Below are 27,506 nucleotides of genomic sequence, written 5' to 3' on the forward strand. Positions count from 1 at the left end.
CAGTGATTTAAAAAGTACTGATGAATGTGCTAGTTAAGTAAAAATGCTGAAAACCTCCTTCTAAATTAATAACATACCGATCAAAATACGATAATACAGGCCTATAATATTAGCCGCATGACCCCCCAAATAACCCCTAATATTAGGTTTCAGGTTCAACATTTAATATTGATCACATTAATTAATAGCAATGGGTCGTCTTTCCCCGATTACTACAATTTTAATGAGATTGATTTTGACAGGATTCTTCGAACACAGAGGGGAGATGATTTATCTTCCTGATGAGAACGTTCACTGTCTAGAGGTATTTCCCCTCGTTGGCTAAGCCGTATTGCTTTCTTGGGTCAAAGTAAGTTAGGTTTGGGGTTTTTGGCATCGCGTTGTCACGAAAAACATCTCCAGGCTTATCCTTTTAATCCGCTCTTAGCGGCTTTTATCCCAGAGTCTTAACTCGCTCATGGATACTCCACAGGGGGTGACAGGGCAAAGGCAACCAGCCTCATTTTTAATAATCAAGATGGAAATAAACAAAAAAACCCCTCTAGGAACGGTGTTTTGAAGCTGTGGCTCCTTTACTCTGCAACTTGGATGAAATAAATAAATTAGAGGACTTTGACAGTCACCCTTTAACCAGGCTCCTCTGACAATACAGCACACAGTCCAACAGAATACAAAAGGCTTAGTTAACCGATGTGCAGGTAATCCATCTTTCCTTGCTTTGCAGACATGCCCACAAAAGCCATGTGCTGATAGTACCACTGCTGGGTGTGATGGTGCTGTCAGATGCTCCCAAAGCCTCCTCCCTCCCTCTTTCCTCTACCTCTCCCTTTCTTCCCTTACTCTCTCTCTCTCTATACCCCCACCACAGATGAAAACAGGTCCCTACAGAGGATGCCTGTATCTCATTGGCTGATATATCACCGGAGCGGATGGGAGCAGGAGTGAGGGAGAGGGAGAGTAGCGAGGAGGGGAGAACGCTCAAGAAGATGCAACTACTCCCCCACAGCATCCTGACACATCACTGAGCATCACTGAAAAGAGGTGTAGACACATGCTGTTATTTTTCGTCGCACAGATTTGTGGTCCTCTTTTAAATGGAAAGCGCTACGCACTTGGAGGATAACTTCCTCCACACTGCTGCCGGGATCGGCACTCCGACTGAAAGGTGCAGACAAGCAACAGCTGGGCTCACTGTTTTGAAGCTCTTTGGATCTCAGAGTCAGTTGCACTTGATCCCTTCGTCAGCTGCTCGTGACCGTGACTCTTAATTTTTCCTTTTCGAGGCTGCACCCGAACCTCTGCATTGTTGGAGTGAGCTATTTTAGTCCTCCCAAAGCCGCGCTGTTGGTTTACTGAGAAGGCATCGCTCGGGGAAGGGTGGCAGCATTTACTGTAAATGTGCGTCCTTGCGGCTGGTGCCGGAGAGTCACCCTCAAAGTCTCACGCACCTGCTGAGACTCCCTGGAAGCTACCTGCTGTGCCTTTGGGATGGTGTGACCTCAAGCCAGCAGGTGACCTTCCTAAATCGGGGTCAAGATGCCGGTGATGAAGGGCCTCCTGGCCCCACAGAACACCTTTCTAGACACCATCGCCACACGCTTCGATGGCACACGTAAGTGTCCTGTGAGGTTGAGCTTCTCTGATAAATGCTCACTCTGTGACCTGGTGGTTCAGGTTGCTGACTTGGACTTAGCCTTCATCTATTGTGAGGTCATTTGTCTCCTCTTTTCTTGTCAGTTTTTAAAAAACAGCTAATAAACTAAAGTAATAGAAGTTTTGTGGCTGGCATTAAATCAAATGCAGACTCCTGTGCTGTGTTTTCACTGTGAGAGACCCCACTGCCTGAATTAAAGTGTGTTTCTCTTCATCCTCTGCTTTAAACAAACTTCCTGATTAAAATAGCATCTGCTGCTGGTTCCACTGGAATAAAAAAAAAAAAGAAAAAGTTTGCTTGCACTCGACAGCTCACATTTGTTTCACACATTTAGCTTCACAGTAGCCGAGCAGCCATTAGGCAGCACTGCCATTTTTGCTTAGCTCGTGCCTCTTGTTTTGTACCTTGTGCCCCTCTCAGGGGAGGTTGCGGCTCGTTGTAAATAAATGCCACGGGGACGTCTGTGTTTTGTTTGTTTGTCGATTCAGCCTGTCCTCCCTCGGCTGGTTTCAGCAGCCAGATTGAACGGATGGCTCGCTGTGATTCTTAGAGCTCAGTCTCCGTTCCACTTGGGGAAATATAAACACAGTGAAATGGGAGACATTACCGTGTAAGTGATGTGCAGGGTATGCAATTATAGCTTCAATTTGTGAGCCGGGTATTCTAATGAGATATCTCTCAATTTCTTAAAGCGCACTTACACTTGGCCCATCAGGAATTGTTCTCGTATCTGAGCGCTAAGGGAGCTGAAAATACAAAAGTGGAGTTTTGTGAGCTGAGAGGATTCACACTCAGTCTAGAGATGATGTGACTACTGCACAGTTCAGCTGGAGGGCCAGGAGGTCAGACAGGCCCCCATGTGCCCTTGAGCTAATCATTTCACTGTTGACAGTAATGTTGAGAAACATTCAGTGCTCTTTAGGGTGTTTCAGGGTGTCACAGGACTCTTCCACATTTACTTGTTGTATTTTGGTCGTGCAGCCATTAGATCTGGAGCTGAGCCCACTTCTAAAACTTCAGAATTAAATACAAATGACAGTAAAAAGGTGACAAAATAAAGGAAAAATATTGTCTCAGTAACATGGTGGACCACTGAGTGCCCTCAGATCAACCTCATTGTTCATTAGCTTTAATTCTACAAGTCTTACAGTCTCCCTATAGATTTTTCTCATTTAATAGATATTTCCTTACTTGCTGAGAGTACAACAACTTTGTATTGATTTGACACTTCCTTCTAAGTCAGCAGCCACATACAGCTCATTTTGATCTTAAGTGGTGTGGATCAGTGAAACTTCCCTTTCTGAGTTTAACTACAACTTTAACCCCTGAGATATATAAAAATAAGAAAAATAAGTGCAATTTCAACAGCACATCTCTGTTTTAGATAAAGAAAAACTGTCAACATGACTCTTTAGGCTTGAAGCAAGATAAATATGTAACATTACAGAAAACGTAATGATATCTCATTGCCCAGACTACTCTGTAATTATATTATTTACTTTAAAATAGTATGAATAGCCATAGGAAAGGAATTTATCAGTAGCCAGAGCTGTGAAACGTATGAAAATATGGTTAAAAGCCCAAACTTTACGCACTTCACATTTTCCAAAGCCGTCCAGTGGACCAGATTGAAGTCTTTGTTGGGCCGAATCTAACCCCCAGACCTTATTTTTGACCACCTCTCCTCTAAGTGATCCCAAACCACAAAAGAAGATACCTCCCATGGGTTAACTAACCCACAGATGCCCTTGCTGTTAGTTAAGTGTTCAGGTTTTCCTTTAATTTTTCATCTGTTTATATATACTGTAGTGCCTGTTTTGAGTGTGTAACATTCATTCAGAATAAAAGATAAATCAGTAAAAACATGTAGACATTAGCGAGACGTGCATCTACATTTTTTTCCAACTCATTCTCATCCCTGCCATAAGGCTGTGGCTCCTACAGGAGTGGCAGAGTGCCCACTGCTCAAAATAGCTTCCTTCCTGTTGCCCGGGTGACAGGGTCCTGCCACTTGACATGGATGATGCTCGAACACTTTGGACTTGGAGAAAAAGATGGTCGACTAAAGAGAAAACACTTGAACTTGCTTTCTAATTAAGGACTTGTAAGCAGCTGGTCTCTTGTTCCAGAAAAGAGCATCTTAAAACAAGTGGCATTGTGGGTCGTGCACCTGTAGTCTCTCTTCTGTGTCGCCCCCAACTGCTGTCGGTCTGGTGCATGCAGCATTCATTATAGTGTTTGTTTTTGTGGGTTTCACTTGGATGTTTGAGCTTCACTGGATAGATTTTAGACACAGGGCGCCTGGATTCATATTTTCAGGATGGAAGAAAAAAATAGTCTGATTTGTGATACTCCAGTTCGATTTGCTGGAAATCATTATTAGGAGTCCTAAAATATGCCTGGAGAAGATTTTTTATTATTTTTACAAGACTTATTTTAATGTCAAATTACTCCAAATTAATTGTATTAATTTAAAATGTAAGTCAAGTCAAACTCAAGATTCAGTTAAATTTGAAAATGAATCTTCATACACAGGAAACATGTAAAAAGTAGCAGGTCTCAGTTTAAATCAGGCAACACATCATCACTAAATGTGCAGTTACACAAAGACAACAGACCATCAATCAACCATGAAGCCTGCTACATCATTTACAACTGTACAATATTGAAAATAAAGTCAACGAAGTTCAATTAGATCAGAAAAAAAATACTCTTCATGAAAACATAACCCTTGGCTAGACTCACCAATTACAGTTTATATTAGCTCTTTAGCTACTTCATTAGGTACATGTTGCTAGTTCCAGGTTGGACTCCCTGCTGCTGGAAACCTTGTTTGAATATTTGGTCCATATAGATGTGACAGCTGCACATCCATGATGAAAATCTAACGTTCTATGTTGTCCCAAACGTGCTCATTTGACTGAGATCTGATGACTGTGGAGACCATCTGAGTACAGTGAACTCATCGTCATGTTCAAGAAGCCAATTAGAGAGTTGTGAGATGGTGCGTTATCCTCTGAAAGAAGAAAGTCAGAAGATGGGTACGCTGTGGTCATAAAGAAATAGACATGGTCAGCATCAATAATCAGGTAGATTGTGGAGGTCAAACTATCCTGAGTTGGTATTAATGGACCAAACTATGCCAAGAAAATAATCCCCCACACCATTACATCACCACTGCCAGCCTGAAACATTGATACAAATGGTAAATGGCCTGTATTTGTATAGCGCTTTACGATGGATCCATATTTTCATGTTGTTTACGTCAAAGTCTGACTCTACCATCTGAATGCTCCAGCAGAATCAGCACTCATCAGACCAGGCAGTGTTTTTCCAGTCTTATGTTGTCCAGTTTTTGTGGCCCTGTGTAAATTGCAGCCTCAGTTTCCTGTTTTTAGCTGACAGAGGTGGCACTTGGTGTGGTCTTCTGCTGCTACAGCTCATCTGCTTAGAGGTTCATTTAGAGATGCTCTTCTGCATACCCTGGTTACAGCGAGTGGTTATTTAAGTTTCTGTTGCCTTCCTATCAGCTCAAACCAGTCTGGCCATTCTTCTCATTTCCCTTTGAGAACTACTGCACAATGGATACTTTCTCTTTTTCACACCATTATCTGTAAACCTGTAGAGATGAAATTCTGAACAATTCAGACCAGCCCATCTTTCACCAGCACCATGTCACATTCAAAGTCACTTAAAAATCCCCTTTCTTCCCTATTCTGATGCTCAGTTTAACCTTCAGCAGGTTGTCTTGAACATGTCTGCACAAAATGCTTTGAGTTGCTGCTAATGAATTGGCTGGCTACATATTTTCCCTAACCAGCAGCTGAACAGATGTGCCTAATGAAGTGGCTGATTATATTATGTGTTATTTATGCATTATTTATGCAAACAAAATTATTTGTAGGTTTCTATATGAAACCTGTGCAGCCTTTTACTTTTACAATTTCTGTAATGTTAAATAAGTTAATAGTATCACATCATTGTACACTGAACACCAGTTTCTTCTCTAATCTAATATTTTTACAAGCAATATGCAATGCAGTTTAAAACATAAACTGATGACGAGGTAAAAGTTTCTTACAGCAAAAATGGCTAAGTCCATCAGTCTGAGTACAGAATGTATTTAGATCAGCGGAACCAAAAGAAGCTCCACTGCTGAGTGAGCAGCCTCGCAGTCAAACATTGTCCAAAAATTTTATTTAATGTGCCACTCCAACTAAGCCCCTGCCTTGACTGCCATATATAATAAAAGCAGCATCTGAGACAGTTATTTCATCATTATGTTCCTGCATGTCCATGTAATTATTTCCACTATGCAAAACAAGGCTGCCTTGTGCTTTTGTGCATCTGTTTGCTCTGATGGACCAAATAATACATTATCTTAAAAGCCCCAAATCTTACAGTCATTATCTATTGTGCAGCTTCACGTTGAGCATTTTCCGGGTGTTTCAGGGTAATTTCTCCACCGAGAGGTTTTTTTGTGTGTTTATCCTCATAAATATTGATGTGGCTGTGCTTGACCTCAGGAATAACAGTTATTAAAGCGAAAGCAATTTTAAGTTGCTTATAATTTAACGGTTCCTGGTCTGAGACAATTACCCAGCTGAACCGCCCTGCGGTAAGCAAAATGTCAGGGCAGGTTAGGTCGATAACCTTTGACACACACAGCACAGTATTTGGCTCACAGCAATGTCAGCGTCCATGTTTCCCAAAAGGAGATGTCTCCCTGTGTGAGTGCCTGTGCTCAAGGCAACAAAACCACATCACGCTCTTTAAAAAAAAAAAAAAAAAAAAAAAAAAAAAATTCTCTTTGTTGGTTTGAATTGTCTTTCTTTTTTATTATTATTATTTCTGAAGGGCATTTATAAAGGATCAAAGGTCAGGGTGAAGTTACAATTACAGTTCTGGCTGTAGATTTGTTTTGCACATCAGAAGTCTGGATGCTGATTGTCAACACTGGCTAAAAACCAGAGTTTCCATTATGTTGGTGGCACAAGCACTGTGCTCTGCCTGTGTGTTAGAGTATAGATGCCCATCCTTTATACCCAACTCCACCTCCCCGAGCTCTTTTACACGACCTCCCCAGCAGCATTTTTACACTGACAGCAGTACTCGCCCTGTGGGGCAGCGTAACCACGGGGCAGCTGCTGGCAAAGATAAGAAGTGGGTTTATTTTCCCCCCAAACACTTTTCTAATAAAAGGCAGCTAAAGAACCAAAGAGGAGCCAGGAAAGAATGTCAGGCTGAAGCTTACGGAGCTCATTGTTACCCAGCTGATGAGCGGGTCTTAATAGGCAGCTGCAGAAACCAACACCAAATAGAAGCCAGATGATAGCTGAGACTCTTTTGTGGCTGTATCCTTTGCTGCTCTTTTTGTTTTGTTTTTTTAAAAGTCAGTGGTAACAGGTGGCAAAGTTTGATCTGTACATTTGGAATAGGCTCTGCTGTAATTGTTCAGGTTGGTGGTTGAGTCCCCAGGTGGCTTACTCCATGTATGTCGGTGTTTTCAAGCAAGACACCAAAATAAACCTGCTTCTAATGTGCAGGTCTGCACCTTACATTGCAGCTCCGCCTCCATCGGTGTGTGAATTTAGGTGTGAGTGGGTGTGAGGCTTTGTAAAGCACTTTGCACTGTTCTTGGTATAAAGGCGCTACGTAGCTGCAGTCTTTTTACCTTTAACAGGAGTTAGATCACGACTGCACAGATACTTTTTTTCTGTCTTTGCGTTTAATTCAAACATCTTTATTAATCGTTGACATCAAAGTGACTGATTTTCCCACGTGCCTCTTTGTCAAACCAGTGACCCTTTCCCCCTGCATGCCCACTCCTTCTTTTGCTCTCACCCATCTGCCCCAATAAGTAATTACATGCTACTGAGTGGTAATTAGCTTCTGAGGAAGTGGCCAGGCCTCTTGGGCTTCATCTGTCTTTTATGCACAGAAGAACTCTTATATGGACACGAGGCCGGCTGCTTGATGTTAGCAGTAGCATGTAGTGTTATCATGTCAGATTACAGTTGTAGCGAGTCAGCACAGATGTGTAATTAAGGAAGCCGGAGCAGCTGAGCGGCTACTGGAAGCAATATCCCTCAGAGGATTACAGACTAAGAATTGAGGCATTGTCACAGCCACACACACATATATGCACACAAACGCATGCACAGACAAAACTGTTTACAGTGCGGTTCATGTGGTTGCTGGATAGCTAAACTTATTAATGAAGAAATAAATATGCGACTGTAGAACTGAAATAAATAAGGTGAAAGGCTTTTATTCACGAAATAAAATGATTTACTGTGAAAGTGAACCTACATCCAAATATTGGATTTATTTAGATAATGCACCATGTCATAAAGCTCAACTCACCACAAACTGGTTTAGCCTCCTTAGCCACCAGTTCTCAAGCCAACTGAGCAGCTTTGAGATATGGTGAACCAGGAGATTCACCTCAGTGTTTCCAGCACCTTGCTGATTGTGTGCAGGAACAATTAAACCAGTTCTGAAGGCAAAGCAGGTTCCAAATCCTTATTAGAGAGATGCACCTGATAAAGTGAGTGTATGGCAAAGCTGGCCTGGTGTTATCCAACACCTCTAAAGCTCAATAATATAAAGTACTATATCATGTCCAATATACATAGACCAACTGTGGAAAACAGTATAAAAGTATCAACCGTTTAATCAATCTCTTTTTAAAGAAAATAAACATAATTCTCAAAATAGTACTTAAATATAGGGTTTTTTTGTTTGTTTTGCTTTAATTGGTGTTTTGAAAGTCAACCCAGACGTTATCATTGACCAAAAGCCAGTAGGATTTTGGATAAATTCGCATAAAATAATCTCTGTGGGAAATAAAAGTTTATGAGACTTGCACATTTTATTCAGCAAGTTAGTCTTTTTCACCTGCAGTAACAAATAATTTCCCAAATTTAGGATAAATAAAGGATATGTTTTCTTAATGAAGTTGACAGCACCTTATTTAAAAATCATTTAAAACATTTCTGACAGCTGTAAATATTTAAAATCTTTTACCACATGACATTTTAAATGACAAGAACGCCATATTTTTATTTTGTTTTGGGGTTTTTTTGCATTCGTGAAATGAAAGAACATCAATATCTCAAATTCTTTGGATATTATAACTATTTTTATAATTACAAACAAAATTGAACTATTATGAAGTGGAGGAAAAACTATCCAATAGCAGGTATAGTATACACCTATTTAACAAAGCAGCTTTGAAGCTCTGCACCTCTCAGAACTTACTTTGATAATAAAATAAAATAATTAGCAGCCTATTAGCTTTATACAGTAAAAGTAAACAAAAAATAGGAAAGTTTCAATTTGATTTTGACAAAAGTCCAGCAGCAGATCAAGCATACCAGGAAGCCAGCAGCGTTGGTGGTGAAAGCAAACAAATCTGTCCACACGCTGTTAAATTCTCTATTTTCTTCTGTGTTTTTAATTTTTAAAAATTTTGAAATCCATAACTAGATACTGTATTTTTTTTTGTTCTATATCACTGCATACCACCTTAACTGAGGTTCACAGGGAGTCAGTAGAGATGGGCAACAGCCACAGGTTCAACACCCCTTATCTCACACCACCAGCCACCAGCAACAACAATTGCTTGACTTAATCATCAATTAGTTAATGAATACAAAAACCTAAATGTTGACTGAAAGATTGATTGCATTGCATTTGAAGTAAAATGCTAACTCATTTGAAAGTTTTAGTACACTTTAAGAAAACCTTTCTATTTGCCCATCCATAAAACTTTGCACACCTCCAAACACAGCATAAAAGTTTTTCCCTTCATGGCCCGTTGGTTCTAATGTTTCCTTACAAAGTGATTAATGACTACCCCTGCCCTTGACCTATTTAAAGGACCGATTTAGGGATGCTGAGTAGAGATGTACCTATTCTTAGGTAAACATTACATAAACCAGAGATGAATGCAGTTGCTCTCTGACACTTGCTGGCTCACTGAGTTAGGGTGTTAGGAATTTATAGAACATGAAAAAGAGGCCATGTTTCTTTTTTTTCCAGCTGGATAGGCAATCACATCTTGTTCCACCATTGTTTCTAGGGTGAAGGGGTTTTTTTAGATGTGAAACCGGGGAGAAAAACTCAGTTTCAGGACGCTTTCTAATCAGTTGTGACTTTACCTGCAAAAAAAAGCTTCATATACAGTATCATAAAAAAATAACAGGTGTGAATCTTTGTTCACAAAGATCTGCAGCAGACTATGGAACAGAAATAGTACAGTTTCTCCTTGCTGAACACCATCAAGCCATAGCATAGACTGGCATAAAACTTCCTCTGCCTCCTGATGGATCAGACTAATGCCTGTCTCCTTCTATAATTCCACAGTGACAGTTTAGTTGCTGCTCGCTGCACACCCAAGAAAGGTTGTCACCGCTCAGAAAAGACAGCCCCTGTGGACTGCTTTCTGTTCAGCCCGGCCAATTAAAGTGCTAGATTGTGGAAAGTGCAGCAGCAGCTGTTTAATACTCCTTCTTAGTCTTTCTCTCTGTGAAATCGTGAGCATACAGAGCAGTCTATTGGTCTGTCTGTCTGTGTGCTGCCTCTTGTTCTCTGTGCACAAAATCTGTGGTCTGATGTTTTCAATTTGACGGCAGAGACAAGTCAGTTACTTTGGTGAGGCCTCAATAGTGACTTGTTCAAAGAAATAATGAGCAAATATGCATAAATACTTCCTAGATTAATACAGCAAATTCAGTATAAAGATGAATGACCTTTTCAGTAAAGCAGATTTCAAACCACAGATATTTTTCCATACCCTTAAAATCAGAGTAGTGTGTTTTCTAACATCTGAAGCATCTATTCTATGAGATCCATGCTGTATCTACTGCTTATGAACAACATAATGCAATCTAAAGTAGTAAAGCCATACTTTTTGTGCTGACAGGTTCAGCTACAGTATCTGTTAACGCTTCCAGCCTCAGGCTGTTTATTTTGTCTGCAAAAGTCATTTTCTACCAGACTATGTTTCAATCACCACATTCTGCCTGGAAGCCTGTAGGTGAGGAGTCACAAATCTAGTGTAAGCTGGTGGTTGTTTGACACTCGCTGAGCATTTGTAAGGACACAAAAACTGGAGACTGATGATTGTTTTCTCCTCTTTGTTGCGAAGTTGTGAAAAGAGACTGAAATATGGGTTTGACTGTGTGTCCTAAAGAGGAAACAAATCAGGAAAACAAAGTGATAATATCAGCTCAGTGACTGAAAATACCCAACATTATCCAGATTAAATAAACATTATATAATATGGTTACTTTTTTTTTTATCTTCACAACAATGAGTATGCTTCTATGTATTGCATTTGGAAAATCTGGATTTCTCACACTGTGTTGCATTACAGTATTCTTCGCACAAGTCATTCTGGTAGACACATAGCCACAATGTTTGCCAAACAAAGGACCCTCACTGCAGCAAGGTCACATGCTTGTAGCAAGCGAGGGAACATGTGACATCAAACTCTATCCTGTCATCATGATTAACATATGTAGATATGCAGAACAAAGGTAGAGTCTTTGAATACTACAGCCTTGAGTTACTGGGATAAGATCTCAGACCGGCAAACGCGTTTTGTGTCTTTATGTCCTGCAGACATAACTAAACAAGAGCTGTCCGTGGTGCTGAAATGGAACCAAAGCAAAGCTGTTTTGTTGCAGAATTAAACAACTGCAGAGGCAATAACCACACCATGCAATCCACATGTAAACTAAAGCAAATATTCCACCACGTCAATGTCGCATTTACATGCTTAGACTTTCTGCAGCTTTCACTGAAGTACACTGTATTTTCTAATCTGCAGCTCCATAAATGTGGCCTCACATCAGTCAAACATAGAACAAACAGGTGAATGAACCTGTTCAGTCAAATTAAACTGAGTCATTCACTCTGGCACGTTATGGGATGAAATTGAAAAGGTGAAATTGAGTGTGGCTTTATATTGGTCATTCTTAAAGCATTTGCTTTCTTTCTCCAGTCATACTTCATATTTATGTTTATATTCCACTGGCACATTTCCATTTTCCTCCATCTCTCTATTATCCACTCGATTTTTAAATTGAAGAGTCAAGACTCTTCTCGGTTCATATCCTCAAATTAGCGGTAAGCCTAAAGCCCAGTGGGAAAATCGGTCACTAACCTTTGTGGTGCTCATAAACCCCAGTCGACTGTTTTATGTCATACTGTCTGCAGTGCATAATGCCAGTTTCTTTCAGTATCATTCAACATTCCTAATAACCACCATCAAAGATCCGAAATGCACTGATGAAGGCCTGGGGAAATTAATTTCGGCTGAAATTGAATCCACACTAAACTCTGATTCATGTTTTCTTTGAAAAGCTTTGACGTAAATTCAAAGAACTAACTGGACTTTGATTCCCAGTGTGAAGAAGAGATAATGTATTAAACACCAGGCTAAACATGATGCATGAAGCTCGACCTTGCTTGTTACTGACATTCATATCAAAAACCTCTCCGTTTCACAAACGCATGTCAAAAAAAAAAAATCTGCCTCTGCTTCTATACTTCTAACACATCTTTACCTTCTCATGTTCCCCATCACAGACAGTAATTTCCTGCTGGGTAATGCCCAGGGTCACCGTGGGTACCCTATTGTGTACTGCTCAGATGGCTTCTGCGAATTGACGGGCTTTACAAGAACTGAGGTGATGCAGAAGAACTGCAGCTGCCACTTCCTGTACGGGGCCGACACCAGCGAGCAAGTGGCCCAACAGATGGAGAAGGCCCTGGAGAGCCGAGAAGAGTACCAGGCTGAGGTCCACTTTTACAAGAAGAACGGTGGGTGCATACCGCCGAGGCTGTAGAGATAAAGTAGATCCCAGCTGCTCCAATATTATTAACTATATTATTTTGGTTTGATCAACCTGCAGCCTGATCAAAATGAAAAATGTTTTTTTTCCCTCAACATTATGAAGAGTGGATTTATTTTTAGATGAGAGCTGAATGTTCTGGTTGAATTATGAATGCAGAATTTAAAAGAGCGGTTAAGCAGTGCCCTACGTGCTTTTTAGAGAGTTGGTGTTCCTCAATTTTCATTATAATTAATACAAAACAATAAGATTAGGGGAGAGTAAGAGGTTCTGAGAGGAGTAGTGTACCCTATTTCCACAGCTAAATGCGCTTTCCTAATGCAGGATAAGGTACTGTACGTAGTGTCTTGAATTACCTCCTTCCTTCTAACTTCTGGCTAATCCTTCTGGCTCTGAATATGATGTCATGCATTAGGAGAGAACATACAACACTGTTTAAGCCTCCTTGATTGGCAAGCAGGATTATACTCATTCGACAGAGGCTCAAACCTGCTTCCTCAGGGTGTGTGAACTGCTTATTATACAGTTGGACTGTCAAATCAGGACTTTAACAAAAACACGACTGCTTTTAATCTTTTTATTCTCTTATTTTTTAGAGTAAAGCTAGTAAAAGTAAGGCAATACTGCTAAAACTGATTTTTAATCCACCACAGTTAATAAAAAATAGACACCAAAAAAGCAGAAAGCTAGAACAAAGACTGTGAAAGTTAAAAAGGAAAATGCAGTTTTAAAGCTAGAATCTCACTTGGCAAATGTTCACGACTGGTAGAGTATATAAAGAAGTCTGTCACCGAAGGAATTCACTACACGTACACTCTAGTTTGTACAATTTGCAAGCACGAACACTCACAAATGGCTTGCTGCCTGTTGTAGTTATACCGACAGGCTTGCAGTAAAACACCACCATCTACAATGTTTTCTTCCCCTTTCTTTCCTCCCTGTCTGTGCTTGACACATGAACAAGCACACTAGAGACACTGAAGAAGATGTGAAACATCTGTTTGGTGGCAGAGCACAATTTCTACAGAGTCTGCTAATGAGCATACTGGTTTCTGGTGGGGTCTTGGATCTGTGCTGTTCCTTCCCTCTCTTACTTGTTATATCCAACCCTCTAACTTTCTCTTTCACTTTGTGTTCTATCCTGCAGATCACTGTCCACATCTAATTTGGGGCATATTTATAGAAAGGCTATGCCATATGCCAAGGATATGACAAGTAGCCGCAGTTCAGCGATGGTGACGTGATGTGTGAAATTGCACAACCTTGGCTTGAGAAACTGATGCCATTAAGGAGATACATTAACAGAGGCGATGGGGTGCACAAGACCCCACGTGAATTTGATTGCCAATCAGGACCTCTAGACCACAAAGGTTTGGCTCAATTAAATTCAAATCAACCAAAGAATCACCACAAAACAACCAAAAGGATACAAAGGGATCACAAATATAGAAAAATACCACTGTGATGAGCCATAAAGAGATTTTAAAGAAAGACAGGAAGAATGCACACGGTCCAAAATAAATAAATAAAAACCAAGGACACAGTGAAAAAATAAGGCCCCAAATACACAGAAAACAATCAGTTGTGAGCCTCACTGAGACTGAAAACAAGTACAAAGAGAAAGTCCACAGAGAGTCTAACCACACAAATGCCACAAACTAAAGACAACCAGCAAAAAACAGCTCAACTAATCTCAGGGAATACAACATATGAAGAGTATGCCAACACCTTTCAGTTTACCAATGGGACTCAAACTGATATCTGGTCTGGATTAAAGTCATCAAAAGGTGGAAGGAGTCTGTGTCAGCTACACAATAGGCTGTACGACATTAAATCAATAAAGAGAAAGAAAACTAAACAAGCAAAGCTTCAATAAACAGGACAACTATCCCCCCAAAAAATAAATAAAAGGGAAGCAGGGACCCGAGGATGCTGGAGAGTAAAGGAAGGAGAGAGGGTGGAGCAGAAAAAAGAAGGAAGCAGGAAAGAGGAATAAAAGACAAACAGCCAAAACAAACTCTCCAACTAAAAGGTGTACCTCTTCCATCTCTTGCATCTCTTTTCTCCAGTGGGCACATTGTTTCATTAAGGCTATTTGGAGGTACAAACAGGTTTTTTTTTAATTAATATGCCATCATATTATTCAAAGCCCTTTTTTATGCAACATCAGCTTTTCTTTAAAGGTCTGCACAGCACAGGATGAACATTTGTCTCCATTCTCCGAATAAAGTGGAAGGAAAACTATTACTAAATGATCATTTCTGCTTCTGTTGCAGGTGTGGCCTTCTGGTGTCTGTTGGACATTGTGCCCATAAAAAACGAAAAGGGCGAAATGGTTCTCTTTCTCTTCTCATTCAAAGACATCACTGACACCTACGAAAAGGGCCACCTCAACAGCAAGAAGGAATGTAAGTTGAAAGGTTTGTTTATATGGGGAGGAAAAACTGCTTTTATTTGCTTACTAAGAGCATGATTTACGAGTGGGTCGTGCTCGGGCCCCTAGCTTTCATTTTCTCTGTATGTTCCTGTTCATCACTGTCACATCCTACACAGCAGTTTTGTTTGGGCTGGCAGTTGTTCATTGAACTCAGAGAGTTGTTTTCAATTGGGAGTTTGATTCGGGCCGCAATGTGTCTTCAAGTGGAACCTGAACACAGTCTGCCACAAATACCAATGCCTGGTGGCGCTTGTGTTTTTGTGTCTTAGCTGTGTAGCTACACCAGAGAAAAAACTTCAGGTATTGAGTTGGATGCTACTGTTTTTTTTCTCATATATCGCCATCTCACAACAACGTTTACAGCCTTGTGACTTATCTGACTCTGTGTGACAGTTTCAGAGGACAAGATGCACAGGAGGAAGAGCAATTCTCACTTCAGTGAGGCCAGGAAGCGTGGACACACCATGCTGTACCAGCTGACCAGCCAATTCTCCAGTGGAGGCAAAGGAGAGGTCAACCTGGGCGGAGTGAGTATACCTCTATCACTCATATTTGACTGGATATGACGGGGTTTTTTTCTATTTTTCCCTGCATGTCATCTATAAAGATAAACAGAAGTTGCTTAGACATGCAGCACCATCACACCTGAGTTTAAATTATTAATTCTGATATCTAAAACATGAGATTTTAAGAGGACATTATAAGGGAAGTCTTGGCCCAGATTCTAAGAGTGTGGCTTAGCTCTGTTAAAAATTAAACTTATGACTTTGCTATTTTTGGTGCTGTTTTAATCCTACTTTTTTGTATGCAAGCTGTTGTTTGGTGGATTTAAATGGACAAAGAGCAAGGTCAGTGCGGCAACTGTGGTTGCTTGTAAGATGGCTCTCACTGCTGGTGAGGGGCTATTGGTCATAGAGTAAGCTGAATGCATCTTTCTAATCATTTTAAAAAAAAACATGCCGACACCTCCCAAACCTTTGGGTTATAAGTTATTATGGCAAAGGGCTGTTCTCATAAATAACCTCTACTCTCAGCTTCAAATAAGGCTGCTCTGTGTAACACTAAAGTATCATACAGAGTCCTGGGAAAGTTATTTTCAGATTTATTTAACTACCTAAAGTTGGGTAGCTGACCCTCTAATTTATTTATTAGCAGGTTCTAGCAATGCACAGTCAATTGTATTCTCACCTGTAGTCTTTTTAGTCGCTCACCTGAAAGTTTGTTGCGCATCCCGTCCTCTTCACATCACCAGCAGTTACTTACACTCATTTTTGCTTCACGTCACCAGATATAATTCACTTTGAAAGGTTTCACGTTGCCACAAATCACTTTCAGTGTCATGATTAAACTGGAAAAAATGTCAGTTTTTTTTCCTTCCTTTTATTTCTCATAATATCAAGTGGACAAAATTAAACAATTCTATGTGAATTTACACCTTTTTTTGAAAAAAAACTTTGGTTTCTTTATTCAAAATAATCTGTCAGTTGAAAGCAGCATCAGGAAAGGCACTTTATATCTTCTCTGTTCCTCAAAGCTTTAAAAAATTAAAAATATCTACATAACAATTACATAAAGGTTAAGTAATCAACAGAGTATAAGCTTCATATATTTAGACAGCTTTATACAATACTGGAAATAAATAATTAATTAAAAATATTCAAAAAAATATCTGCATGTTGAAAATCTTTGATGGTTTATCAGTTAGACAGCACTGGTTAGCAAGATAGCTATTATGTCTAAGATGCTAACAAGCTTAGCAAAAGCCACAACTTTTAATTTCCCTGGTTCCAGTTTGTGTCATACTTTTCACACTTATACTCCACCTACAGTAGCCAGTGTTGCCAACTTAGTGATTTTGTCACTATATTTAGCGAGTTTTCAGACCCCCTTAGTGACTTATTTTCTAAAAAGTGACTAGTGACAAATCTGGTGACTTTTTCTGGTGATTTTGGAGACTTATGACAATTTTTTGACGTGAAAGCACGTATCACTCTTACAAGCATACATCATTCCAATCATTGCTAACTTAGAATTCGGATGTCCTTGCAGACCCTTGACTCCATCTTGTGCATCCGATTTCGACTGAAGCTGTCTGGTGAGGCTTGCTATGTCCATTTTGATTGTTAATGTAATTTGTTAACAACATTAACATGTTCTTCTTTTACTTTTAGCCTACTTTTTGTGGCTCTCAAGGTTTAAAACTACTTAAAAAGACACACATACACAAACAAAAAAGTAACTCTGCCAAAGTGCCTATTTTGGGTCACTTTTGCCAGTCACAAGTCCGGATAAAGGAGGAGGGTTGGAATTGTGACATTAAAAAAAACAATACTCCCTAAAAGAAATTTAATTTGTAGTTCTAAATATATACTAAATGTGTTTAGGGTGTTTTTTAGTGACTTTATGTCACTTCCACAATGTTATTTCTCTCTCCTACAGCGTCTGTTACAATTACAGAGGCATGACCAAATTAAGCGATGACATCATTTAGCAACTTCTAGCGACTTTTAGGACAGCCAATAGCGATTTCCCTTAGTGAGGAGTTGGCAACACTGACAGTAGCTGCCAGTAGTTTGTAGATTAGTCCATCACTTCCAGGAAACTACAGTTAGAAATATTATCTGCCAACATTAGCGGTTAGAAATATGGCGATCACTGACTGGTCACTAGGGCTGTGTGACTGAGGCCTTATTCACTTGATTCTTTCATTGTCACCATGATTGTCACGTCCAAAATGGTCAACATGTTAATGTCCCTTGACTGCAAAACCTCAATATGGGTGTGTGCTCACCAAGTTAGCCAGCCAAGCTAGGTTAGAAAGCTGCATTCACAAACTATACAGGTGCACTGCACAGACATACTGTACATACCCACAAATGAGGGCTACGTATTGCACAAATTTGTTGGACAACAAGCCATAATATTATCAGATAGTCCATTAAAAATGCTCCAACAGGATCCAGAATAAGGCCCAGCAGATCGCTGTGGGCTTCAGCTGCCTGTTCATGACACCTGTCAATCAATGTGGCACAGCCTAATTCAGCTGGATAAAAAAAATCCCCCCAGTCAGAGTTTGGTTGGCCAGATCCCAATAAACTAAATGTGGGCCAAACACTATCTTTCTGTATGACAAAACAGGCCATGTCAACAACAGTGAGAGGTTGAATTCAAATTTTTATATGTAACTTAAAGTTAAAAAAACAACAAATTATTAATGTTCTCTGATTTTCATTAAGCATGTACATCCCAAATATATTACTTGTTCAATTCTCAGTCTAAACAAATAAGGATTAAAGGACGCTTAAATTTGCTTCGTTAGCTTAATTTTTAGTGATTTCACAGCGCCTACATCCATTTTTTATTTCAAGTCTGTGGAGGCTGCTATACACCACCATGCATTCACTGAAACTGCAACTAGGCCATGAATGTAATCTATAAATTTAAATAGAATGTAAATGGTTTAGAAGAGTAACCTGGCTGATATGTTAATGTAACTAAATAAATTCCCTGTTTTCTGTTTTAGGATATTTTGGATAATTTGGATATCAAATGTTTTGCCAGCCCTTTTTAGATAGGAATACCACTATTTTGTCTATCTTTTTTTCCCGTGTGTGTGTGTGTGTGTTTCAAGGGCCTTTAGAGACCTTTAGCTGTGGTTATTATTTCTACATAAAAAAGGCTTTTATAGGCTTGAATAAAAAGTCATGCCTCGCTCCACGCTGTGATATTCATGAGAACAAGCTTCTGTTTTGCCCTCAGATCCAAACGGGAGCAGTTTTTCTGACAGAGCACCATTTTGAGATAATCCCACTCATTCCCCGCAGAGGTTCGGTTACTGACCGAGTCTGCACTCAAACCTGTCCTTCAAATATGTGTTTGATCACAAGGGACTAAAAGCAATTCAAAACTTTTCAGGGATAAAGGTTTTGTGTTTTTTTCAAGTGAACCTGTGAGACATCTGCGACTGGTTCAGGCAGAAAACATTCAAAATACATTTTTTGAATAAAAAGTGGTGTGTGTTTTTAGAGGATCATTTAGCTGTTAAGTGCCTGAAACCAAAGCACTTGTTAATTTTAGTCCAGAAATTGAGTGGCCCAGTAAAATTTTACAGCTGAATATCATTATTTTTAAAGTGTTTCTGCCATTTTTACACTATGTCGCTCACCTGACACTGAATTTTAAGGTCTCACAGCAGTGACACACGGACAACTTTAAAAAAAAACAAGAATCTCACACAGAAATGCCCTTTTTTAATTTCATTGCACATAATTTTGCAGGTATATACTGCTCAAATATAAGAAGTTACAGTAAAAGTCAGAATAACTCACTACTTTAAGCTCATTTATGTTAGAAAATAAAATAAACTGTCACTAAGAACCCAGGAGACGAGACATTTACTTCACATTGCAGGTAGTAGTGTCGACTTTTAAATCATTATGACCAATCAGAGCGTGGATAAGACAATGCCAGCACTTTGAAAGGGTCACATTGGTATTTAATTGAGAAATCAAGCATGTTTACACTCAGTTGAAACAGCACCAAAACTGCAGGCTTTAAGAAAAATAGGAAAAAACGAAGTGATAGCACTCTGCTGTATGCAGCTGACCCGCATCTTGTTAATACTTCCAAAATCAAAAACTCGACTGCTGCTTTCAAACCTGACCTGCGGGTGCCTTCATTGGAATCAGTGTGCTACACCTCCCGCCATCTGCCAAGCCTCCTGCCGCACTCCTTTTCCACCTACTTACAGATGCCAGTGCTGACACCATACGCGCACTGATCACACACACACACACATTTGAAAGTGCACACACATTTCACAAAAACATCCAAACATAGGAAAAGAGGAACATATGACCATAAAATCAACATTCAGATTCTATGCCAGCTCTCTCGCTCGCTCAAGGATGTATTTTTAAACCATTTCTCAGGAATATTAATACAAAGTCAACACATTTCTGTCTCTCATGTCCTCCCCTTCTCACACATGCACACACTTTTTACAAACCTCCGTTATTCCCCTACTCCACCTCTACTACCAGAATAATCGTTTTAAAGTGTTGAGCAAATTCCCAGAGAGATTAGATTATTCTTTTCCTATGAACACCGAGCCAAGGGCATCTTCGCTAGGGACAAAATAGTTGCAGAGAAACAATCGATAGCTCACGATCTGATATGTAACTCCTATTGCAGCGAAGGGAAGACAGGTGTGTATGAAAAGTAGCACATCAGCAGACCAGTGAATGCAACACGATCAAAATCCACAGCAAAGCCAAAGACAGAGGGTGAATTTTAGTTTACTTTTTTTAAACTTTTGAGTTAAAATGTGACTTCAGTGCACAATAAAATCCCACACAAGCCAGTGCTCTTGCCTAATTTATTCGTGACCTTAGGGACTGATAGTTGCATAAAAAGGCAATTTCCAGCAGCATCATATCTTTCTGAGCCAACATGTGATGATGCAGTCTTATAAACGCGGAGGCAACGAGCATGTGTTGATGCAAAGCAGAAACATCTGCTGTTTAGAATAAAAGCGACATTTTATTTCTTTAGGCTATTGTTTTGTGTTTCTCCGACAGCTCATTGGATGGTGTCTGTGCGAGTCTTTCAGTCACTTTTATCTTGCAGACATCACCAGTGTCAAAAACAAAGCAAAAAAGCGGTTTGTAAAGGGATTATTTTCAAAGCAGTATGCAACAGACAAGATGAAATGTGTCCACTTGTTTATTTGCATGAGCAGACTTTTTTCATCTCAGCATTGAGTGCATGTTCAGTTAATTTTATTTGGGTTTTGCGCTGTTTGGCACATATTGTATTTGCATGTAAGTTTTATTAATTGACTGGTTGCACAAACAGACTTTATAACTACAATTTTGTAGGCACTGCTGTTCATTTTAGAGACCTGTTAATGCACTCGCCTGTACATTTACATAACACTGCTGCACATTAACTATCATTTTAATAAGTGAATGTGCTTCTCTGAATGGCAAAATGAACAAATAACAACTTAAGAAGTGATTGGATGGAATATTCTGGATGCTGCTTTCTGTTTTGTTCATGCAGTTATTTTAGTGTTTGGCAATGCTTAATTTTAAAACCCAAGTGCTGTCAAATTTTTTGTTTGTTTCTTTTTTCTTTTTGTAATTTTGTACTTATTTTTTTTTTTTTACGTACATTTGAGAATGAGAGAAAAATATATGAAAAAAACAATACAGAAGATTATTTAATACATACTGGATTTTTTTTTTACAGTCCTGTTTCCTATCTATCTATCTATCTATCTATCTATCTATCTATCTATCTATCTATCTATCTATCTATCTATCTATCTATCTATCTATATTAAATATAGTTTTTATATATATTTTTGGGAGGCGGTGTTTTTGGCCTCAGCTACATTTGAATATGTGCTAAAAGGGAAAAAAAGGAAAAGGTGGGAAAGATAACCACTGATGAGTACATTAACTCTACATATGTGCAACTGTACATAAGGGCAGTTAATTCACTATAAAAGAAAAAATTTGAAAAAATGAAGAAACTGAAACCAGTTTTTCTTGAAAAAGTCAACATAACATAGCCGTGTGAACTACATCGATTCATTTATATTGAATAAGTGGATCAAATGCTACACGAGCCTGATGTCTACAGCAAACATGTGAGACATTGCTTTGTGTTTATCTGTTAAATTCATAAACTGCTGTTTATGAGGAAATTACAGTGCCTGTCTATTCACGTCTTACCCCAAACCATCACCCATCCTACTCCCCCTTCTTTTTTAGCTTTAACCACCGTTCTCTGCATTTCCCCTTCCTCTCCATCTGTCAGTCTAACCCATGCTCTAACCTCATCTCGTTTTGGCTTCATCCCTCTAGATCCTGCTGTCTTTCTGCATATACTCCCATTTTCTTCTACTTAAATTGTGTCGCCCTTCTTTGCTAGTGCAGCTTACATACTGAACTGTGCTTTTAAAACGTTTTTTATATGTAATGCTTACATTTTGAGTATGTACACTTAACTCAAACACTTCCATTTTCTGTGAGGTTAGCAACAGTTTGAAGGTCAATAGTCCAGTGTTAGAATGATACAACAGCTGAAATAACAGAAAAATGTGATTTATAATACTAATAAAGTCTAATAATAATAAGATTTTTTTTAATATTGGCTCCTTTTTCACTAATTTTCAGCCCAGTTCTTGTACTGGACCATTTTCAAAGTAATGTTAACATTGACCTTTAGCTCATTCAAGCATCAAAAAGGCACCGAAACCGAGGGATACACCAGTGTTGTGAGTACAGCTAACAAACAACTTAGCAAACAAACAATTTTAAATTGAATTCTTAGGCACTTTATTAGAAAACACATTTAAAAAATTTCATTTTAATTTGTTTAGTCAAATCTATGAAAAGGACCAAATGTAGCACAGGCATAAAACAGTTTTTCTGCTCTATCAAGATTAGCTATTAGCCAAAAGAGTTGGCGTTTTTCAGCATACATGAGGAAACCGGACAAGTGCCAGGACTTCAGTTAATCCATCTACTATTCACTAAGGCTTAATCAAAAAAGCCATTCTTAAGGAAGAGAAATGAGGAGAAAAGACTGAGGTGTGCTAAATTATACTAGAAGTAAACAACAGCTCTTATAGAGTAATGGATCCAAATGTGAAATTTTTGGTTCAAAGGACTTCAGGAAAGTAAAGGAACCATCTTTAATACACAGTTGAGACTCTGTCATGGTTTGGGTCTGCATTTCAGCCAGTGGGATCTTATCAACACTGATGAAATGATGAATGCAAAAAACCCACATCCCAAACACACTGCCAATGCAGTAAAAGCATAGCTGGATTGAAAAACACACACACAGGAACACAATCGGTCATGGATTGGCCTCCCCAGAGTTCTGGTATAGTGGCGCGGCTGCCCCTCTGTTGGTCTTCCTTGGTCTCTTGTGTTCTGGGGGCCTCTGGATGTCTGGAGTTTTGATCTCCTCCATACCTGCTTCATGCCCTGGAGGACGGGGCAGTGGCCCCCACACCCTCTAGCAGATCATTACATGAAGGAACCTTTTAAAACAAGCGCGCGTTCATGCTCACAGGTGCACACACGGGTGGTCACACACACAAACTACACCCTTTTTGGCTCCTACCTCAAAGCACACTGTGCGCTGTCGATCTCACGTGCTGCACAATAATGTTTAATATTTAGTATTTACTGTCATATTCCCATATATCATTGTGATCTTGTTTATTACTCTCGTTTTCTTCTGCTTGCTTTCTTCTTTCTTTCTCAACAGGTGATCCAGGTGATCGATATATGTATTTTTTGTCTGCTTATTCTGTTGGTTTTGTTTTTGCCCTTTTTCCCGTCCCTCTTCTCAGGTTTTTTTTTTTTTTTTTTTCTTTTCTTTCCCTCTTTCTTTCTCCCCTTTCTTTCCACCAGTCAAGTCTGTCCCGTATTCAGCAAGTGAAAATAAAATAAACAATAAAAGCTGAATCAAATGGACCATTACGGCAAGGCTGGGATGGTCCATTTGGTAAAGTAAATCCGTTGGGCATCTTTCTTCGCCTTTAGACAATAATTCTGATGGCAAAAGAACCAAACGGGACAGGTTAAAAGAAGAAAAAAAAAAAAAAAAAAAAAAAGAAAAGGACCAAATGTAGCACAGGCATAAAACAGTTTTTCTGCTCTATCAAGATTAGCTATTAGCCAAAAGAGTTGGCGTTTTTCAGCATACATGAGGAAACCGGACAAGTGCCAGGACTTCAGTTAATCCATCTACTATTCACTAAGGCTTAATCAAAAAAGCCATTCTTAAGGAAGAGAAATGAGGAGAAAAGACTGAGGTGTGCTAAATTATACTAGAAGTAAACAACAGCTCTTATAGAGTAATGGATCCAAATGTGAAATTTTTGGTTCAAAGGACTTCAGGAAAGTAAAGGAACCATCTTTAATACACAGTTGAGACTCTGTCATGGTTTGGGTCTGCATTTCAGCCAGTGGGACCTTATCAACACTGATGAAATGATGAATGCAAAAAACCCACATCCCAAACACACTGCCAATGCAGTAAAAGCATAGCTGGATTGAAAAACACACACACAGGAACACAATCGGTCATGGATTGGCCTCCCCAGAGTTCAGTCCTCAATATTATTGAAGCAGTGTGAGATCATCTTGATAGAGAACAGAACAAAAGGTCGCCAGCATCCAGAGAAGAGCTTTGAATGTCCTTCAAGAAGCCTGGAGATCTATTCCTGAAGACTACTTAAAGGAATTACAAGAAAGCTTGACTAAGAGAGTTGAGTCTGTGTAGAAGAATAACTAATAATAATAATTCCATGTGTGTTTGCACATTTCACCAAACAAAGTGTAAAGAAATGAGGAGTGGGTCAAGACTTTTGCACAGTCCTGTATTTCTGCGTATGGTACTGTTGATCCTTAAGGCATGTTGATACTTTTCATATTTTGAATGCAGGGCTTACTTATTGTGATATTGATGTTTCTTCTTAAGTAAAGAATCAATATCCTTCCTCCACTGCTTTACTCTGACTATTAATATATTTTCTTTTTTTTCCTCCTTCACTGTCTGTATCTTAGTAGCTGTTAGCTAACAATGGTGTGCTCTGCCTCCACATCAAGCCAGCCATATCTATTTTGACTAGATCTCTATTTGTAGCTCATCGACCTGTCAGGCAAGGATTCGTAGCTTTGCTCAAACACATGTAAACACACTCCAAATCTTTAAATGGGACCACAGCCAGAAAACCAAAGCAGAGGTGGCAACTTGATGCTTAAAGATTTATGATTTTGAAACAGAAAGTTTACAAATCTGTTATATTAGAAGCACATTTCCACGTACTAAGTAGTGTGTAATAAAACTGAGGCACACTGACAAGCAAATCAGACTCAATTTCAGGCAGCTCCACGTCCCAGGGGAGAGATGTTGCCGCTTTTCACATAATTGGAAAAATAGTGCCGTCTGGAGGCTCATGAAGTTGTGAAGCAAACAGAAAAGTTGACCTGAGCTTTCACATCTTACTTTCTCTCTTTCTTTTTTTACTTATTATTTCTGCTCTACACTCACTCACTCACTGTGAATGTTTATCTCCAGTCTCTTGTTGTTACACAGTTAAGCAGACGACACCTTGATTGCTGATTTTGCCGAGCTGAACATGATATTGCAAAGTCCATTACGTGCAGTTATCCAGGATTTGCACAATAAGTTCAGACTCAATCAGAATGCATAATCTAGACAGTATAATGCCCTGTTGTGACATTTGAATTATGTTTGTGGACATTTCAACACTAAGTTTGCTATGTAGTAGTTTGTGGTTGAGGGTGAGGGGGGTCACGTATTAAGCCATGTGTATCTCCTAAGCCCAAAGACTGCTGGGAGATGTAGTTGGAACAGTAGCCCCAACGGCTACAGTTTGAGTTAATGATGTGTGAAGACCAGCTGTAGCTGTGTGACATGCACTCCCATGCGTGCCTGCAAGTGCTAGGCTTTTCTTTCCTAATCACTGCGATGTGGCTCAACTCCCTGCATCGAGAACCAAAAGTCTGGTGGGCTTTGCGACCTCTGTGATGTAAGGCAAATGAAAAAAAAAGAAAAAAAGGAAACAGTCAGGGTTTCGCTGACATTGCTTGAACTGTCATCAGCGTGGACACAGCTGTTGATGATAGAAAAGGATTTAGACAGAGACCAGAAAACCCACTGATAGTGTGATAATACAATCTTTTGTACAATCGTTTAATACGTGGTTTCAGAGGGAACACTTGGATCATCCTTTTTTTCCTTGGAAACACTGGAGTATGTCATCTCTCTGCTGTTTCTCCTTTTTTTTTAAGTAAAGGTTGTCTGTTGTCTTCCAATTACTCAAATAGAATCTGTCATTTTCCTCTGAGGCGCCCAGGCAGCATCAGGGCCAATACACGAAATCTCACGTTAAGCCTTAATTAACCAGCTTCTTGTTTTTGGGTTCACCTGTTCCCAAAGTGCTCACACTGTTTTTAGATGGGATTACTGCTCATTTATCTCGCCTTTCCTTTTCCCTCTCACTGCTGTCATAGGTAATAGCTTCTCCTCATGTCTCCCAAACACGGTTAAGGCTATTATGTGGCAAGTGCATGGCCCCATTTGGAGAGTTGCAGTCTCATTATGCTTTGAATGGCTTCCCATTTCATCTGCAATACTTTTCACCACTGGATTTTCACAACGATAACTGCAATGCACGGTCAATCTAGTGGTATGCCGCGTTTTTCCTTAAAACAACATAACTACCACGACACTTGGATACCTGAGATTTGAAGCATGAATGACATTTGGAAGAGTGAAGCCGAGCCACGTGTGAAATTATAGACACTCACTGTGTTGTTACTGCCCAGACATTGTAGAGGTCTTATCACTGGGTACAGGAGAAGAGATAACCAGCAGCATTACCATATCTGTTTCACTTGAGTTGCCTACCACAGTGAATCATCAGCGGTCAGCGCACAAGAGAGGGTGTTGACATTTATATTGTCTGTTTCTGCTAAATCTTGGCACCATGGTGTCCATCACAATACTCCACCTCGTGACCATCTGGTTATCCAGTTATTCATTTATGCAGCTCCTCAAGTGCACTTTGTGTGTTTTGGTTATTTATCAAGTAAAGCTTCAAATTCAAGAGGCTGTGGTTTCCCTTTATCGTACATGTTTGCTGGAATATTAAAGGTTGTGCTTAAAGTTTGAAACTTTATTCACCTGTTTGTTTACAGAGCATGATGGACAAGCCTGCGATACCGGAGTACAAGGTGGCAGCGGTGCAGAAGTCACGCTTCATCCTGCTCCACTACAGTGTTTCGAAAGCGCTGTGGGACTGGCTCATTCTGCTGGCTACCTTCTACGTGGCTGTCACCGTGCCCTACAATGTCAGCTTCACGCCACACGATGATGCCATCACAGCTGCACGCTCCACTATTGTCAGTGACATTGCAGTGGAAATGCTTTTTATTATAGGTGAGTTTTTAAAGAAGTTATTGGGAACGATGATTAGATTAAAAACATATCAATTATGAAACTCTAGAGAGCTTCCAGTGTAATATCTAATGTCAGTATTGATGGGTTTTTGTCCTTTTTGTTGTTTTGTTATTATTTACTCTCCTTTTGTTCCAGGAAAACAAAGAAATATTCTTTATTAAAAATAACTAACATGTTTTAAAGTCTTTCAGGTATTCTTCACACTGTTTTTCAACATTTACCCAATGCAAAATTGATGTGACACAACAAATATTGGTCCACAACACTGGTTTGTCAAAAATAGACTTTATCAGTATTCCAAATATGTCCCCGTATCTCTGCTCAAGATAAAACATGGTCACATTTTGCTGTTTTGAAAGCATTTTTCAACATGCTGGCGTAAGGTTTTACTCCAACATCTATCCATTTGTGCCGTCTATGGCACCATGGAAACCAGAACAATCCAAGCAGCCTTTTCTTAGAAATGTCCCCTCTTATTCAGGTTACCTGGGTTTAGGAGTCCCATCAGGATGTACTTGGTCTCTTTGAGGGACTC

At 39.5% G+C, this 27,506-nt stretch overlaps 1 protein-coding gene across 1 annotated transcript in view; it reads left to right on the forward strand.

Moving 5' to 3' along the window:
• The first annotated feature begins 1,498 nt into the window (after positions 1-1,498).
• kcnh4b (potassium voltage-gated channel, subfamily H (eag-related), member 4b) overlaps positions 1,499-27,506 on the forward strand; it is a 48,162-nt gene continuing 22,154 nt past the window's right edge. The window contains 6 exon segments of the mRNA XM_039616756.1: positions 1,499-1,612; positions 12,254-12,487; positions 14,796-14,927; positions 15,356-15,468; positions 17,519-17,527; positions 26,710-26,950. Coding sequence (XP_039472690.1) covers positions 1,537-1,612; positions 12,254-12,487; positions 14,796-14,927; positions 15,356-15,468; positions 17,519-17,527; positions 26,710-26,950 — 805 coding nt within the window. The 5' untranslated portion in view covers positions 1,499-1,536.

Source organism: Oreochromis aureus, linkage group 8 (assembly GCF_013358895.1).
Source record: "Oreochromis aureus strain Israel breed Guangdong linkage group 8, ZZ_aureus, whole genome shotgun sequence".
Taxonomy (NCBI): domain Eukaryota; kingdom Metazoa; phylum Chordata; class Actinopteri; order Cichliformes; family Cichlidae; genus Oreochromis; species Oreochromis aureus.